Here is an 18,743-nt window from a genome sequence, read left to right on the forward strand (position 1 = left end):
AGTAATTGGTTACGTCAGGTTGAACAAATTCAAAAATGCTGATAGTCATAAAAGTAACATTATGTCACTTGTCCTAGAGCCACTCCTCCTCTCCCACAAGTATTCACTCAAGATGTTGGACTATGGAAGTGTGACAGACTGCTGTGAATATTTGCATACAAAAAGACGTGCAAATTACCAATTAGGTGGTATTCTGCTCATACTTAATTTATGTATTAGTTCCTGTGCGTCCTTAACCCGCTCGTCACACTTATCCACGCGCTCCAGGTGAACCAATTAATTACAAACATCACCTACACCTGTGTGGGTTGGTCTCCAACAGGCCAGTCATATCACATTTTGAGTGCAGTATTAGCGCTGTCTGTAACCCCAGCATGTTACTCTGCTCGGTCACCTCGTGAGGGCATTTTTAACACCTAATTTCCTGCAGTAGAATTTACATTGTAGCGTTAAGGTAACCGGAAATAAACAAAACCCCGCGTTGACTGTTAAAACAGCTAACTGATGCTATGGGCTAACGATAGGCTTAGCCTACTTGGCTTTGAACTGAACACTAACTGGCCAACGACAACGTTACAAATGTATTGAGTATGGTAGATTGGTAGCTTTAACCGTATTAAACGCTGGCGATATGTGGATCTGTTTCATTAATATGCAACGTTAGCTACCTAAGTATCACAGGTATGAGGTTATGCCAAGAAGGTCAACGTGAACGCGCACCATGTAGCTAAACTAGCATTGAGGTTTCTATGAGGGCGTGTTCTGACAGCAATGTGCACGAGGAGCGCTGACCCCCAAGCGGTCTGATGTAAATCACTGCGATGGCAGAATGGGAGAGGAGAGGAGAGGAGGGGAGGGTGGAGGACACCGGCTACAGCCCTGCCTCCTCTCTGCATGCTAACACACAGCGGAGTAGACGCACGGCAGGCAAGCAGGAGGACAGCACCATCACGGGGGCAACAAAGGGACGCATGTTTAATCTACAAGGCATCAAATGAATAAATGATTCATTGAGACAAGTTCTGCTTATAGGAAGAAAAAAACAGCTTTATTGCATTTGTCCTGGCCTCAAAGGTAAGAGAGATTGTACCAGTAGAAGAAAATCCATATGTTCTAGACCATTTTCTTGCTATGTTATATATTTTTATTGTTTACCTATCAATAAGCTTTCAGCCACCATTCTGTACCAGACCTACACTGTTGGATGTTCTAATATCCACTGCAAATGCATGTGAATTTCATTGCTGTAAAGATTGAATTGAGTAGCACAAGGGAGCATGAAATGGGTGTGACATGTTAATTCATTATGTGTGTAGGAGCAGCAGTAGCAGCAACAAAGCCTGTATCATTGCTGTATCAGGAGTGTAAACAACTGACAGAGAGCCTAATTGCACTAATGTCTTATGCAAAATCAAATTGAATGGCATATTCACAAAGTAAGCTTTCCTCCTGTATTATTTATGGTCTAACAGCACTGCACAGACATGGAGCTGGAGCACTTTGATGAGCGGGACAAGGCTCTCAGATACACCCGAAGGGGCTCAAGAGGGAATGGGCTCCCCAGTCCCACTCATAGCGCTCACTGCAGCCTGTACAGAACCAGGACACTGCAAAAACTGACCACAGAAAAGAAGGCCAAGAAGATTCGTTTCTATCGCAATGGGGACCGCTACTTCAAAGGGATTGTGTATGCCATTTCTCAGGACAGATTTGGGTCTATAGAAGCACTGCTGGCTGACCTCACACGATCTCTGTCAGATAATGTCAACTTGCCACAAGGGGTGCGGACCATATATACCATTGATGGGTCAACAAAGATCACCTGTATGGACCAGCTGGTGGAAGGTGAGTAGTGTTCTTGAATTGTTGTAAATTTGCTCCAGATTATGTTTATATTGAGTAATGTGAGATCAATCAAACCACAAACCACACCAAAATTAACAGCTAATTCAGATCAAAACAAAATGCGCGACTTACTCCATCTTGTACAGCAGAATAAGCCAGTGTCACACTATCATGTGATAATCACTTTTTTTAATCTTCCAATGCGTCTCAGCTTTTGTTTGTGGGGAAAATCAAAAATCTCTTTTTCTGTCTTGATTTTCTGCAGGGGAGAGCTATGTTTGTGCATCCATAGAGCCCTACAAGATGCTGGACTACACAAAGAATGTAAATCCCAACTGGGCTGTTGGTGCTTGGACTGCTGCGTCCATCCGTGACCCCTCTTCCCTTGGTAGCGCCATGGCTGGATCCCCGGAAACCAGGGAGAGCAAGGACTTTATCAAGCCCAAACTGGTAACCATTGTCCGCAGTGGAGTAAAGCCTCGCAAGGCCGTACGGATCTTGCTCAACAAGAAGACTGCACACTCCTTTGAGCAAGTCATGACTGACGTCACAGACGCCATCAAGCTGGACTCTGGGCTCGTCAAAAAGCTATATACCGTTGACGGCAAGATGGTAGGTGTTAAGTTTGAATTTCTAGTGGTGATTTTGTGAGCCTCACTTTCGCTCATTTTCCCCATCATGCTTCCGAGAAGGGTACACGAGAGAATTTCATTTTGGTAATGGCTAGATACAATAATTTGCTTGTTTTTCTTTATACTTTTTAGGTCCAACAACATTTCTTTATATTCTTATATTTAAACTTCAGAAAACAAGAATGTAATGCACTGTAGAATATGATGACACATTAGCTGTGTGTGTAATGTTACTTTCTTCTGAAGTACACAGTCAATATTAAGTTTGTATAGCTAGCTACAGTATGTGTGTCACAATATGTGATATGGTGTCTACCAGTAAATTAAGGAATCATATCTACTTTAGTTTGTGAGACTCTCATAAGCATTGCCCTACCTCTGTCTGGAACTAGTTGGTAAAGCTGGTTGCACATTTGTAACTAACATTGATTAATCAGTATGTTTTGAAAATTAACCTAATTTCCATACATTTAAGAGATGCACCCTTTTATATAGCCCATATTCTACTTGTTGCTGTTTATTTACAGTATGCTTATTTCAATGTGAAGCAGCCAGGACAACTTTAAGTTCTCTATACTCTGAGAGAGTCATTATCTTATCTTATCATTATCTTATTATCTCATTATTATCTTATCATTATCTTACACCCTGTTCCACCACTGATCAATGAATTGCTCACATTGGGGAAGTAGAAATTATGCTTTTGTTCGATATAAATCACTGGCATGACCTTCTCTTATCTGTTCATACTGTGTGCAGTAGCGAGATACATTTGGTTGTGGAGACTAGTATTTTGCTGTTTCAGTTTAAATGTTCTCTCCACATTCTGTCTTCCCATTTGTGGTACTGTATCTCACATAGGAATCTTACATTAGCACACTGCACATGAGGCAGACCTGGTACACATTTCCTTCAATGCAGGCTGAGTTTTTCTAGCGCAGTAAGGGAATTTTGAGGTTTTAAAGAAATATAACTGTCATTCTCTGAAAATTGCTTTCTCAGAGAGAGAGAGACTATCCGGTAGGTTCAAAGTCAACTGGGAAAATGTACTAACTGTATTACAAGAAATGGGTTTCTAGAACCCTATCTCATATAAACAGTAGCACACTGTTGAATAGTTACAGTATTCACTCAGTGAGTTAGTAATACACACAGATACAGTAGCCATTATTTACATTATTATACTTTGTTGACATCCTGGCGCAATGCCTTATTTCACACTACATTTTACTCATAAGCAATTAATATTCTTCTAGATATCATCACAGTTATGAGGGATGTGGGCCACTATGGGCTGATTTGATTGGATAACACTTAAGTGGCAACTTCACTTAGAGCTCAACTGACACAAAATAGTTTCAAAACATCCCACAGAAATAATCAGCTTTTTAACTGTATCACCTGCAGCATGCAGTATTATTAGTATCCTTATCACACAATATTGTTATTTTTTTTTCTTCTGATGGTTTCTATGGTGACATGGTTTCCTGAGCTGGTTGCTAAGGAACAGCCTCTGCGGCAGAGCAGTGCAGTAGTGATGTCAGGACTGTAGGTGTAGTGTGAGAGGGCTCATAGCGGCAGTGCTCGGCCTGTCAGCCTCTTGATACACATGGCGGCAAGACGGAGCACATGGCTCAGGAATAATCCTATTCTGGTGTGGTGTGTAGAGCGTACAGTTAAGGATTTTCACACCAACAAACAAATCTGCCTCCAGAAATCCTCTGAATTGTTTAAGGAATACAGATTGTTTAGCAAAGCATAAACGGGCATGCCATTGCAATAGATCAAAGGTACATGTCCATTGTGTATACTCTAAAAGTAACATATTAGAATTTCCTTCTCTGGTTCTCCGTCTGTCTCTCACACAAGGTATCTTTGCTTATTCAGCTGAGTGATTTCCTTGCCATGCTTTCCTAATGAGCTGTTTTATGTGCTTGGCAATGCAGCTCTGTGCTCTAGTTACTTTTTGTCATGTTACTGCAGATGGCCAAATAAGCACCCTTTGGCATCACAGGGCCTGTTTTCATGGGTTTTTAACCTTTTGTGGTAAAATAGCTGCTTGTGCTGTTGGTCCTGAGACGATGCCATTCTGCAGAAACGATTATCTCTCTCGCAGGTTTGTTGTATAAAACAATCAGCCAACAGATTAGCCTATATATTTACTGAAAATGGTATAACTGCTTGTTATGTATGTCTGGTATTGGTGTATTTGCTGCAGTTTTAAAATTAATACAATTTCTGCTGATATCTTCATTCAGTCATGTCTATCCCTCTTGATTCTTCTACTGCAAAAGTCATCGACAGACATTTGTTTTAGACTCATGATTCACGTTTAGTGGATCTGCTTCTCAGGTGGCTCTGCTTGATGGCTGTGATCCCTGGCCAAATGGGCACAGCCAAGTTAAAGCTTTTGGGTTGCAGATGACTAATAGTTTATAAAACATTATCCACACCGAAAGCTATAAATAAACAAACAATCTGCAGACGAGGTCCATAGCAAGAATAAATGCTATGGCTTGGTATGTTTGTGCTGGATGGAGCAGAAAACATTTGCATGACGTCTGAGGAGACTTAGGCCATGGCATTCCATAAGGTATGGCTCTGCTCTGTAATGGCATTATGCACATCGCTAACTTCTGTGTTTTAGAGTCAACACTTCTTGTTGAAATAGATGTCAAAACAGCCACCCAAGGACGGAGCCTGCCGTGACATCAATGCACGAAAGCAGAGGCTTAATTCTCCATCGTAAAATTTGTAAATCAGTAGATGTGACATTTTTTTTTACATTTAAGAAATGATATAGTGGAAGAGGTTATGAAACGTATGGTGCACCGTTTGTCAGAGAGTAAAACCTTAAAAACAATTCAAGTTGACCTTGACTCTGCCATTTCCTGGTTTGGCCTGTGAGTGTCCATACTGAATCTCTATTGGTCTCTGCTCATACCACAGATGTCATTCCTGTATGATGCATTGTGGCCATATTTTAAAATCAATTATATTCCACAAAATGATTATAGAAGAGCATCAAATGATGTTCTCCTGCAATTCAGTGACATTAACGTAAACTTCGTTGGTATTTAAGATATTTATTAACAATAGAAAGACTAACTACCTTCTGGTGCGAATATAAAATAGTGAATTGAATTACTTTTTTTGCTGTTGACGAATTACATTATTCTGAAACCCTGCTATTTTTAAATATCTCTGTAACTAAAGGGTAGAAAGAAGGATGAAGGAGATAGTGACGATGTCTGGCTTTCTGCTCACCTACCGCTGTGACTTGGCTGTTAAACACAAAACAATGACATGCTCGGTGTCCTACTGCATTTGGTGTGCAGAGAAGACATTTTCTGCCTTATCCTCTTTTTGTTCTGGGAGGCTACTAATTATGCTTGAGCCAAAGTGGAAGTTGCTGTTGTACTTTAATTTGTACACTGCAGAGACGTAAGAGCATTTGGAATGAGAACTAACATATGTCTGCATACGTAAATATAGATATGCATTGATTTAACATTTAAACATGTTTTATATATATTGACTCATAATATATCTGCTGCTAAAATGCATACCTTGTTAGAACTACTAAAAGCTAAATAGAGAAATTGAAGACTAGGGCTTTGTTTTTAGGAATGCTGAAAATGTGAGGGCTAGAGTTATAGCTCATATGTGTGCTTGAGTTGTGGGTGTGTCCTTATGGATGTACTCATAGTGCTGACTTGCAGTTTTTAAGGCAGCTATTACTCTAATCTTTCTATGCAGCAACTGCAGTTATGTCACAAAATTCTGCAGCACACCCAATCTGAATATTGGATAATGTATGTCACTGAAGATACTGTTTTCCATCCTCTCTTTCTACTGGACATTCTTAATCCTACAGGATACAAATTACAAAAGTAAAACATGCTCTGAAACTGTAAATGAGGGCAGCCCATGCAAAATGAACTAGAACAATTAGAAAATTGCATGTGAAGATGAGTCATGTTTCTCCTTGACATTCTGAGTGACGCTGCTTTGTTCCGTCTTGCGCTTCAAATGGGAGATTTAGCACCCTGGAGAGCTCCACCTGTCTACTGTTTGAGCAATGTTTTATTACCAGTTTGTGTCTTGTGTGTAATCTATGGTCTTTACTAAGCCTCAGATTGATTAGATTCCAAAGCATGCATACTGCCCATTGTTTTTCAAACAGATAAAACCCTGACGATCAATATTTGTACAGGATGCTTCAGAACTGCTAGGAGGGTGTGTGTTTGTGTGTGGGTGTGTGGGGGGGGGGGATGGTAGGCCTTATGGCTGCTGTGTCACTCAGCCAGCAGGCATCAATATAAAGCACAATCATGAATGCCTCATTGACGCTGCTCCATCAGAAGTTTGCCGTTTTCCTATTTCCTAGTATTCCAGATGAACAATATGCAATTAATGTATTATGAGTTATTTAAGAGTTACTTGTAACAGATAAAGAGTGGCTCTTGTTAAATCAGCGAGACACATTTGACTCAAAACCTTTATATGAAGCAATCCATATTTTGTCACTCTATAGTTGGACATATTTTTGTTGTTTTGAGGGTGTGCATTGTTGATTAGATCTCTGATCCTATTGGGGAACATTGTCACTTCTTTCTACTCAGATTTACTTATTGCTTAAGATAGAAATGGAGAGTTATAGTGGGTGACCATTAACCATAGGTCTGAAGCCAGATTTCAACCCACATCTTCATAGTGACATGATGTTGTAAATGATTCTGTCTTACCTAGACTGATTGTGGCATTGTTCTATTGTCTGCAGTTTGTAATGTCCAGTGCTCCAGATATGCTCTGACAGGACAATCTTAAAGCAGTCGTGTCGCTCTCATCATCTCAAACTCAGCTGTGATTCTGTCTGGTCTCCCTGACAACGGCTGTGCATCTCTCCTCCCTCTGGGATCTCACGCTCTTGGAGGAGGGGTGGGGGCAGGGGCTGTCAGAGTGGACCATCTGCAGAGAAAATGTCCATATTAAGCCTCCCAATGTGCTAAATTTTATAAAAAGATTTCATGGTGAGAATTACCTGTACCTATTTATCTGTAACCTGCAAAAAAGTAATTCCAATCCCTTTTTGTCTGGTGAACAATCCAGCATTTCAATATTTTGGATGAAAAATATCAAAGTTGCATATACCGTATTCTTTTAATTATTGACCATTTTAAAGGTTACATTTCTTCCAAAATAATCTGAGATTTAATAAAACTAGACCATATTCACATTCATAACTGAGGAGGATGCTAACCTATCATTTAATATATGGTTAGAGGGCAGTCGGGTTTCTTTGTCTGTCCTCTTCATGTCAAAGCACTTAATTCATCTTATTAGGCTTCTGCTGAACTCCTCGTGGTTCTTAACAATGAGACAATACATAATGTATGTACATATTAGATGTTGGCAATTGTCTCGTTTTATAAACCTTTTTGTCCCTCACTACATTGTACGAAGACAAACATCATGTTTTAGGTGACAATCATGCAGGTTCACCAGAAAGTCCTTCAGCGCAGACTCCAGTTGTGCCTTTGGCAGCAACCAGCCCTCCGCTGACAGACCGAGATCCGGCTTTGCTCACGCCTTTGACCTGCAGCCGGAAGCTCCGGCTTAAAGATGGAGAGCTGCCACGCTGCAAAGTCAAAACAAGATAAATGTCCACTTACTGACTAATAATTTATATGGAATCACATTTTTGATGATGGAGCTTTTGCAGAGTCCACCCTTCTGTAGAGAAAAATTAAAACATTTTCTGGTGCATTGCTGTAGTTAAGTACATCAATAACCCTGTTGAGTAGAAGGTCAGGACTCCATTAGCATCTTCATTTATTTATGACACTGCATCCACTGCGATGGGGTCCTGTATTAATGACCACAGCAGATGCATCAACAACGTCATCTAGTTTCTCTTTGTAGAAATGTGAGGGTTATAATTTATATTTCTCTGATATTGAGATCAAAGAATATGTGATACGTTATTTTAACCAACATTTTTAAACATAAAAGGCACTATTTAACTTCCTACCATATAATTTATTTCAGTTTTAAAGATTGTAGGCTTATTGTGGATTCAGTTTGTAATATTAGGTTAGTTAAGGTTATACCATCACTTACCATATTTGGGCCAAATTATCGAATAACTTTTGAGTGTTTCCTTCTGAGAAACAATACGCTCTGTTTCTTGGTGACACATAATTACTGTAGCTCCCAGAAAGGATGACTGTTGTTGAAAGAATGCTTTAACATGCTTTTTACAGTGAATAGTCCAAGACAATAGTGGGCAATTAAGTTAATCTCTCACAAAGTATGAAAACGCCACTGTCCCAGATTGTACTGAATAAAATCCAACAGTTTAAAAGGAGCTTTTTCCCTAGATACATGTTCATATGCAAACAGGCTGATACACCATTGGGAATACATGTTCATTACATTATTCATAAGCTGTACACTGTAGTTTTTATTTTCCTTTGTACTTTGGCCATTTTGAAAATGCGATTACAGCATATCTGCTCAATTGCAATCCTTAATTCAGTGGTATTTCTTTCATGGTTTTGTCTCTTGTACACGGAGATGACCTGAAAGACGATGTGTAGATATGTACTTACATTTATATAATCTAGATTTGAGAAGATTTTTCCAAATATGGCAAATCATGTGGACCTGTGTGTCCTTTTGACTTATACACAGCAGCATCAGGTATTCTATTTGAAGTATCCTACAGAATAAACTATCCTTTAAATGTACAGATATGACATTCATTTAATATAGTAAAATTGTTGTCGCTTTGGCATGTGGAAGTATGGTATTAATACAATATAATTGCTAATCGTAATTACAGATAAAATCCGATTACACAGATGTATATTTTTATTTGTATATTTTTTTTATTGCACTTGTGAGTCTGAGCCGGTACATTTCATTCAATTTATTTCATATGGATGTCATTGTTGCCTCGATAATATAATATGCTGTCTGAAAACTATACGCCTCTTTGAGGTGTTTTTGTGGGACCTGGTCACTGCCATTGCACACTGAAATATTACTGAACCTCTGATACTGAACCAAGATACTCATTAAAGTTTGAAAGTGGTTAAAAACTTGACCTGAGTGCAGCAACAGACTGTCTGTGTAATGACTGAAAAATAATACCTATATTTGTAGCTTTCTAGATTGTTCATTTGATTTTGGAATGTTAGTTACTTCGAGAAAATGGTACTGTCTTTGGAATTAATATTATGTACAGTGTCACTGGGTAGAGTACACATCACTTATCAAACTTGTTTTTGAACTATAATTGAGACGCATCTCCATCTTCACCAGGTCACCTGCCTTCAGGACTTTTTTGGGGAGGATGATATCTTCTTTGCCTGTGGTGCTGAGAAGTTCCGTTATCAGGATGACTTCAACTTGGATGAAAGTGGTGAGTGTACCTTCATTTATATGGTCGCTCAGTGGAGAAAACATGGGACTAATGCCGTTTGTGAATAGCTTTTTATCAAACCATCCTTCTTTGTGGCCAAAGTAAATCCAGGATAGGCCAAACATGTGGAACTTTTATTGTTGTGCCTCTGCAGGTTTGTTCTCATACATCTATTCTTTAGTGCTGTTACTGCTATTGCTCATATCTTTTGGAGCTCTACTAAAATGCAGTATAAGGTGTCGCTTCCATCTTGTTCCCTGTTACTTTTATTTCATTACAAATCTGTTTAACAATGTAGACACCATATTTTTTCAAACAGAGCGGGACTCTTAATACCACATACTGAAGATCCGATTTCTGATTTTATTAAGACCACTTATGAATGAAAGGGTGTCAGAATAGCCTTAGTGGAGTGGTGTCACAGCTTTACCATAGTATTTATGCTTACAGTTGTTATAGTGAGGAGAGAGTTGGACTAAAATACAAATTTGCTTCACATTGAATACAGATGATATGAAGGGCATTATCATTAGCGTGGCCTAGTTTATAGTTGTGGTATAAAGTATGTGTTTGATGAATGTGCAGGTCAGAATAAACAAGGATGTCATCACTAATACTTTGTGGCTCTGTGGTTTATAGGCTGTTGTACCCAAAAGAAAATACTTCATATTAATGAAATTAATCTGTCTGTCACATACTCAAGTCTCACAAAATGGTAGAATAAGGTAGCCTTGTATTATCTAGAAAAATGTTGCTCCAGCAGTGTACGTCTTTAAGTGTTTTCTTTCTGTATAGACTGCAAGGTAGTAAAGTCTGCATCATATGGCCGGCTCCCCTCCGTTCAGGGTCTCTTTTCGCCAAGAGTTGGTGGGATGTCCCGCAGGAGCAAGTCCCCGTCATCCACTGGTTCAGGTGTGTGTGTGTGGGTGTGTAGGTGTGTAGGTGTGTAGGGTCACTTGAAAGTAAATGTATTGTTCTAAAACTTCACACAGTTTTTTGATAGGATTCTAGGCATACATATACACTTGGTCTATCCTGCAGTATTTCATCATTATGCCGATTGTTTGTTTCCAATTCTAATGTACCGACAGCTAATGGCACTGCTAGCAGTCAGCTTACATCTCGATCTGGGAAGTCTTTGAGCCCCTCTCCGACCAGTCCATCTAGCCTCCGAAGACGACGGGTAATAAAAATGGATGTTCCCGTAAATATGTTCATGTCTTAAAGATGTATTTTATATGTTGTCATACATCATACCAGAGCAACTTTGGGTAGGAGTACAAGTCCCTTCATCAATGTATATTGTTTAAAAGTATTCTAGTGACATGGAATTAAACAGACGCGTTAAACTTTATTGATTTCTCACCTTTAAAATATTGTCCAGCAAATATGTGTGAGCCTACAATAGCTATACATCGTTGACCTTACTGTTTGTTTATGTCGCTCAGTAATGCGACTGGAAGCACTGCTAGTGTTGTTTGTGTTACTGAGAAATGTTAAGAAGAAGATGACATGGGTGATTGCAAGTCTATGTACACAGGTGTACAGATATAAATATCAGCTCATATGCATGTTGTATACATGAGTATTAGAAAAAAAATCACCCAAACTTCATATCCCTCGGTAAACACAAGCTCTGTTTGTACATGTATTATGTCTTATTTCCAGGGATCTCAACACAGTGGCTCTTCACTCTCTTTAGCGTCTACCAAGGTTTGTAGCTCAATGGATGAAGGAGATGGGCCTGGCAGTGAAGGTAAGAAGTAATCATTGTGGAAAAATACTGTTTGCAAGCGATGTAAAGGCTACTGTTCATATCTTTACAATATAGATCTTTTGTTTTTCTCCACAGCTGAGCCAGTGGATGAGTACCGCACAGTGCCTGTGTCCATAGCAGAGAGGTACAAAGTGGGGAGGACTTTAGGGGATGGAAATTTTGCTGTGGTCCGAGAGTGTGTGGAGAGATCCACTGGAAGAGAGTACGCTCTGAAGATCATCAACAAAGATAAATGCAGGGGAAAGGTGAACCAACCTCTACATCCGCTGACTTCAATTATCACATCACCAAGTTTGGTCAAATTCATTATCAAGAAGTTCTTTTCTGTGTACAATCTAGAGTTCTGTTTTGGATGCTCATTCTGTATTTTTCTTCATCAGCAGATGGTGCTATCTGCTCTGGGACTAAATTGTCTTTCTTTTTTGTTCATGTACCAGTCGAATATCAGATAAAGCTAATTAAGTAGTGTTAACGAGGATCAAAATTATTTCAACTGACAAAATTTCTGCGATGTTTAAGAAACTTGTTTGTCTTTCATATTCAGCGCAAACTTGACCCAGTCTCACATTCCACTGATATGTTTCTGTATACATTCTTTTCTCTATACAGTGTTGATAGATTTTCTTCCTTTGATTGATATTCCTTTTATTACCCAGGAGCACATGATCCAGAGTGAAGTGTCGATCCTTCGGCATGTGAAACATCCCAACATCGTACTTTTAATTGAGGAAATGGACACCTATAGTGAGCTCTATCTTGTAATGGAGTTGGTTAAGGTAATACATAATTGTTCAAAGCAATTTCACGCTCAAATGCAGTAAAAATCCTATTTTAGGGATAATTGTGAAATTTTAGGATCAATACGTTTTGTTAAGATTTTTCTTTAACTAAACATCTTTTTGTACCATAGTTTTATATTAGTCCATCTAAATGGATTTTTACTTGATTCCTGTTAATGGATAAAGCTACATCAACCCATTAATATGGTTGAAAACTAGCAACCAGTGCTCTTTCACATCCCAAATACTCTTTCTCCAGGGGGGCGATCTCTTTGATGCAATCATCTCCTCAAACAAATACACAGAGCGAGATGCCAGCTGTATGCTGTTCAATCTGGCAAGTGCCATCAAGTACCTGCACGGCCTCAATATTGTCCACAGAGACATAAAACCTGAAAACCTGTTGGTAAGTATGACCCTACAAAGATTCTGTACTGGCAGTGAGTGGAGCCAAATTGTAAAAGCTTCCCATTTTCAAACCTCATAGGTCCATGTTCCCCGATTAATCCTCTTTCCCGTTCACATTGTAACTTTTCTCCTCAGTTTGTACATGCAAGTTTGCACTTAGAACTAACAATTACACATGCATGAAGGCATGTAACATACATAGGATAAAGACATTAAATCATGAAAAGAAATTACTGTACACAATTCCACAAGGTATTTACTGTGTCATATCACTGTGGTCATTTGGAACTCAACTTCTGTAAAGTCTGACCTAGATGTAAAATAGCTTTGATCTATTAACTACAATTTTATAAGCAGAATACTTAAGTATCTTAATCAAAACAATGCAGGACATACATTCACATCAGCAAAAGAAAAGCCTGAGACTAAAACAAGGCACAAACCTCAATTACATTAAACTCAGTCTCAGCTGCACTTTTTATTTGAGCCTTTGCATTTATTACATAATATTCATGTAATGATTTAAGCAAAAAACTACATTTTATTCTACAGAGACCATCCGTATTTGCGTTCTTTTCTGGTACTTTTCCAAAACAGTCTGTTTTTACTGTAATGCAATTGCATCAAAGTCCCTTCCCAGGTCTTTATTTCTTAAGTTCTCTGTTTCATTCTCTGCACTCAGTGTTCCCTAATTTTACAATCACATCAAGCACATTAATGGAATCTTTATCACAAAATGAATGAATGAATATGAATTGGAGACCTCTTTAATCACGGTTTGTCACTTTCTCGTATTGTGTGTGTGTGTGTTTCACAGGTGTTTGAACACCAGGATGGTAGTAAGTCTCTGAAGCTAGGTGATTTTGGCTTGGCTACTGTCGTCAACGGGCCCCTCTATACTGTGTGTGGCACACCCACCTATGTAGCACCAGAGATTGTCGCTGAGACCGGGTGAGTCCTCATCTGAGACTTGATTATTAAGGTATTTGCTGTAAAAAGAAAGTATAATTTTTTTTTTTTACCATTTTCCCAATCAAAAACTTCTACAGTAATTCTTGTGAACTATTGCTACTTGCAGATGTGCTTAGTTGATACCTGATATCTTCCTCTTCAATTACAGGTATGGCCTCCAGGTTGACATTTGGGCAGCTGGTGTCATCACTTACATACTGTTGTGTGGCTTTCCTCCTTTCAGCGGGTACGTGCTCCTGTATCAGAGTGTTTATTTTGAAGTATGATGTTTTAACCACATTGAATTGAATCACATTATTCAGAATGTCTATTGTATGCCATCACATTATAGACTATTATGTGGAACTTAGTTTGAGCTTCTAAAATACCTGTTGTTTTATTTTCTACAGTAGTGGTGAAGATCAGGAGGCTCTCTTTGAACAGCTTTCGAAGGCCCAGCTTGATTTTCCTGCACAATACTGGGACAGTGTTTCTGAGACTGCCAAGGTTGGTGTCTGGAAGTGCTCTCCTCATCTGCCATTGTTATTCTCCATGGGAAACACCACAATCTTTCAGTGGTGTGTTGAGATGGTTTCTCACATTAGCCATGAGTATCCAGTATAATAATGTAGCTGTGTCTTTATTTAGGATCTGATCACTGGGATGCTGCAGGTAGAGGTGGATCAGAGATATACGGCTGTACAGGTGCTTGATCACAGCTGGGTCAATGTAAGTTCAGCATTTTAAAGTTAGTCCTTTCATCGGAATCACCTGTGTACATACAAACACTGCTATGATAGAGTGCACTATGATACAGCAAGAAGAGTTTCTGAAGCTTTGTTCTTTGCATTTTCCAGGATGATGGTGTGTCAGAGAACAAGCACCAGCTGCCTGTGGCTGGGAAGATCAAGAAGCACTTCAATACCGGGCCCAAGCTCAACAGCACCACTGCAGGGGTGTCAGTCATTACAGTAAGCTCTGCACCCCTTCACACACAGACACTGCATGTATCTCTGCATTCATAGATTACATTTGGGCTCTTTTTTTTATGTGCATTAGCAATGATGTCATCCAAAATTGAGAAAAATCATTTTGAACCAGTATCCTCTATATGCAACTGCAGCTTAAATCCTCATTCTGTGCAAAAGCTTTTTAACTTCATCCTTTGGATGTCATTGAAATTCAGTCGTGCTTCAGTTGGAACTAACATTGTACGTTTGGCAAAGCAGCAAACTAATCCATTAGCCATATTTTATCTTTTGTCATTCATAATTTAGTGACTTTCTGCTTTCTTCTCTGTATACATCAGTGCATCTACCTCTTGCTGCCAGGGTTTCCTGTGTGTACTATGGTCTCTCATCCACTTCTTTTAGATTGACTGTCAGCACCAATATTAAGAGATCTTATGAATAACAAAGTTGGCCTACAATGACACGGTTTCGGTTGATATGATTTCTTAAATCGTTTCAAAGCTGAACTGGATTTTTACATTTGGCTGTGTAAAGTTCACAGAATGTCAGTTGATAATGACACGACATTTTCATGCCAGTTTTTGTCCTTCTCAACACAGCAGTTATAAAAAGAAGTTCAGAGTTGAGCACCTTAATGCTAATCAGGTCAGTGATTCTTTGAGTTCAAGGTGATCCTCTGAGTTGCTTAGCTGCACCAGGAATTTGCCATCCAGAGGTCAGTTTCTTTGGCTCACAACCATCATCCAGGATTGTGCTAGATAAGGTATGATGCAGCATAGCACAAATATGCAGTCAACCGATAGTGGACTTCTAAAAGGCTGTTATAATACCGATAGTTTGGGGCAGGAAAAAGCCGATATTCAATTGGTCAGCCGTTACCAAACCGTACCAAACATCACACTACGCATAAAACATCTGGGTGAGAGCCTTTTTATTTTTTGAAAAAGAGAGAAGTGAAAGTTTCACCATGACATCAAGTAGAGTTTATGACGTGCTTTACTTGGTTAATTGGTTGACCTCTAATATGCAGTTCTTATAAGTCAAGGTGCTGGCAGTCTTCATTTACCACCTTCAAAGGGTTTGGCCCATTGCCAGACAATGAAGACCTTCTCATGTCTCGCACCTTATCTAACTCATCAAATCCATCACTTTATCACGTTCCTTCATTTCACTAATGCTGTAGCTGTTTCCTCTTGTTTGTTCAGTTTAAATGCTCCTTACTTATTCTACATAGAAAAGTTGCACGTCCATTATGCAAAGTTTAGTCATGAAATAGTCATAGTATAGTATGCCATAAGAAATGTCATACAAAGTAGTATAGTATGCCCAGTAGTATGCCCTGCCATCCTCCTTCTCCATCCCCTAGTAAAAGAGACAGTGCAGGGGCAGAAGGGTTGTTTACTTGAAAAGGTTAATCTAGTCTGCCGAATTGTGAAAACATGAACAAATCGCCCTGAATATGCCATAAAGAATTTCTAGTATTTTTCCAAAAATGTCATAAAAAGATATAAAATAGTATACCATTAATATGCCAGAAAAAGTCAAACTATAGGATGCAATGAAAAAAAAATGTATATATATCAGAATATAGCATATTAGAAAAAAGTAATCGTAAATTATTCCATTAAAATGCCATGAAGAATAATTAAAGATCATAGTATGATATGCAATAAAAAGTCAGAATATAGTATGTCGAAAAAATATTTTCAAAAATTTGTAGTATATTATGCCATAAAAATGTCATAGAATAGTATGCCACTCAAATGGTATAAAAAGAAGACATAGTACACAATGTCATGACACATTCTCAGTATAGTATGCTATCTAAATGCCATAAAAACATAATTAAAAAAGTCATAGTATAGTATGTCATCTCATACTGTATTATGTCAAAGAAAATGTCATAAAAAGTAATAGTGTAAATGGACTTTTCATTTATATAGTATCATTCTAGTCTTTCGAACACTCAAAGCACTGTACATTACATGACACCATTAACCCATTCACACCCACATTCATACACTGATGAATGCAAGGCCCATCAAGTAAACATTTCTTTAAAAATGATAGTGCAGTATGCCAGAAAAGTTACAGTATAGTATGAAACCAAAAATGTCATTTAAAAAGTCATAGTATTGAATTCCATTACAATTCCATGAAAGATTAATAAAGTCATGTTATAGCATGCCATAAAAAAGTCATACCATTTTATGCCATTAAAATAACAAACAAATCCTGATAGTCATAGAAAAGTATGCCAAATATATCATGGTATGCTGTAAAAAATGTAATTGAAAAAGTAAAAGTATAGAATGACATAAAAGAATATAGAAACTATTCATCCACTGGATTTTGTTTCAAGAGTAGAATGCAGTTTTAAAATACATAAAGATGTCCCACACCTGTCGTGGCAGACCTTTTTGTCTCTTGTTGTTGCCCCTGCTTTTGCTGTGTCACAAGATAAAGTTGAACCTTCTGTGTCACAAAAAGTTAAACTCTAAAGAGAATAGTAGTGCAGTAAATGCAGCTTTTTCCACATACAGCTGCATGCAAACTTTAGCTCATCTAAAATTTGCCAAGTTTCTAACTGGTGATTGATTGGATGCCACTCATGTCGGGTCTCATGTGGAGCACCTAACAGCTGCTGCTGTGTCACCCTCTCTCAGACCACGCCACTTGATAAGGAGAAGCAAGTTTTCCAACGGAGACGCCACCAGGATGTGAAATTCGCACCCCACCTACCACACGGTATCGGTGCCGGCGCCTCCCGCATTGCCAACCCCGTCCTCTCCGCCGCTGAGTTCACCTCTGAGACTGAGGACTATTCTCCAAGTTCGGCTGACACTGTTCGTTCACCCACTCCTCCGTTCTAACAGTCTCCCAGAGGCCACAGCCCACATCTACCCCTCTGGAAGTGGGAAAGGGTGGAGTGCAAAATGGAAAGACCCAACATTGGGTTCAGTCTGCTGAACTGGACATTCACAGGCTGCATACCAACCTGCACCTATTTAAGTTTTCCCCAGTCATAATACTTTAATTATAAAATGCATTGATCAGAGTAAGGGACAAGTTGATCTCTAGATCAAAGAATACAATTTAAGAGCGTGCAACAATGTTTTCCCTTTTTTTATTTCTTCAAAAAGGTCACAAAACTGTAAACGCCTTATTTATTCACCAAACACTGGTTCATTGTAGCACCCTAGAGCCCTCTACTGGTTTATATTGTATACTGCAGGAAAGACGGCCTGCTTCATGAATCACTTAGCTTTTTAATGGAACATGTAAATAAAAACCATTCAAACCTTAGCTTTTAAACATTAAATTAAATGATTTTGTGATATGATGGTAAATTTAACTTATTATCGTGGTTTAAACACCAATGCTTGTTTAACAATTACTCTCAATACAACAGTAACAGTCACCTTCCTGCTGTACTTTGACTTTTAGATTTCTCTGTGCCGAGGTACTTAAGGTTCTGGTGCATAAACCTTAGGCACACTGTTTAACAGGACTTAAGAAACATGCTGCTATATTGTACCGTAAGCATTATCGGTACTTAAAATGTTTTTTTTGTGTAGGGCAAATATTGTCCTGCCACCCAGTACCATTACTTTTTTGAGGATGGTAATATTGGACTATTGATAGTCCAGCTCACCTGGGTGCTTGAGGATGATTATTGAAACGGTAGATTTGTTACGTCTGTTTGAGTGGTTGTAATTCAGTGGTGGTACAGATGAATGTCAGTGCTGTGTAGTTGGTAGTAAGTGCATGTGTAAAGCCTGGCCTTGGCTTATATGGGTTTAAGTACAATTAGGTGTAGTGCCCAATGAGCACAGTATCAAATGTGTCCTTCGAAATGCTGGAATGAGTGACAATGGATCTATTGCTGGTATTATTGGCAGCCAACTTTTTTTTAAGAAACAAGTTAAATGTTAAACACAACAGTGCTTC

The 18,743-nt window shown here is 38.7% G+C and overlaps 1 protein-coding gene across 3 annotated transcripts; it reads left to right on the forward strand.

The window, feature by feature from the left end:
* Window positions 1-1,059: 1,059 nt before the first annotated feature.
* On the forward strand, window positions 1,060-17,665 carry dclk1b (doublecortin-like kinase 1b; the record flags this gene model as incomplete). Of its 3 annotated transcripts, XM_079166669.1 has the most annotated exons (16): window positions 1,060-1,074; window positions 1,473-1,845; window positions 2,111-2,457; window positions 9,807-9,906; window positions 10,702-10,818; window positions 10,998-11,089; window positions 11,575-11,662; window positions 11,738-11,928; window positions 12,340-12,459; window positions 12,722-12,868; window positions 13,688-13,821; window positions 13,991-14,068; window positions 14,232-14,328; window positions 14,470-14,550; window positions 14,679-14,792; window positions 17,459-17,665. In XM_079166669.1, 15 exons carry the CDS (start codon window positions 1,485-1,487, stop codon window positions 17,663-17,665), a joined length of 2,274 nt encoding a protein of 757 aa, XP_079022795.1. The 3 variants fall into 3 exon arrangements, with proteins under 3 accessions (XP_079022795.1, XP_079022793.1, XP_079022794.1); XM_079166667.1 differs by lacking the exon at window positions 1,060-1,074 and having other exon boundaries at window positions 1,485-1,845; window positions 11,759-11,928; XM_079166668.1 differs by lacking the exon at window positions 1,060-1,074 and having other exon boundaries at window positions 1,485-1,845; window positions 11,759-11,928; window positions 14,235-14,328.
* Window positions 17,666-18,743: the final 1,078 nt, after the last annotated feature.

Source organism: Pholis gunnellus (assembly GCF_910591455.1).
Source record: "Pholis gunnellus genome assembly, chromosome: 9".
Lineage (NCBI taxonomy): Eukaryota > Metazoa > Chordata > Actinopteri > Perciformes > Pholidae > Pholis > Pholis gunnellus.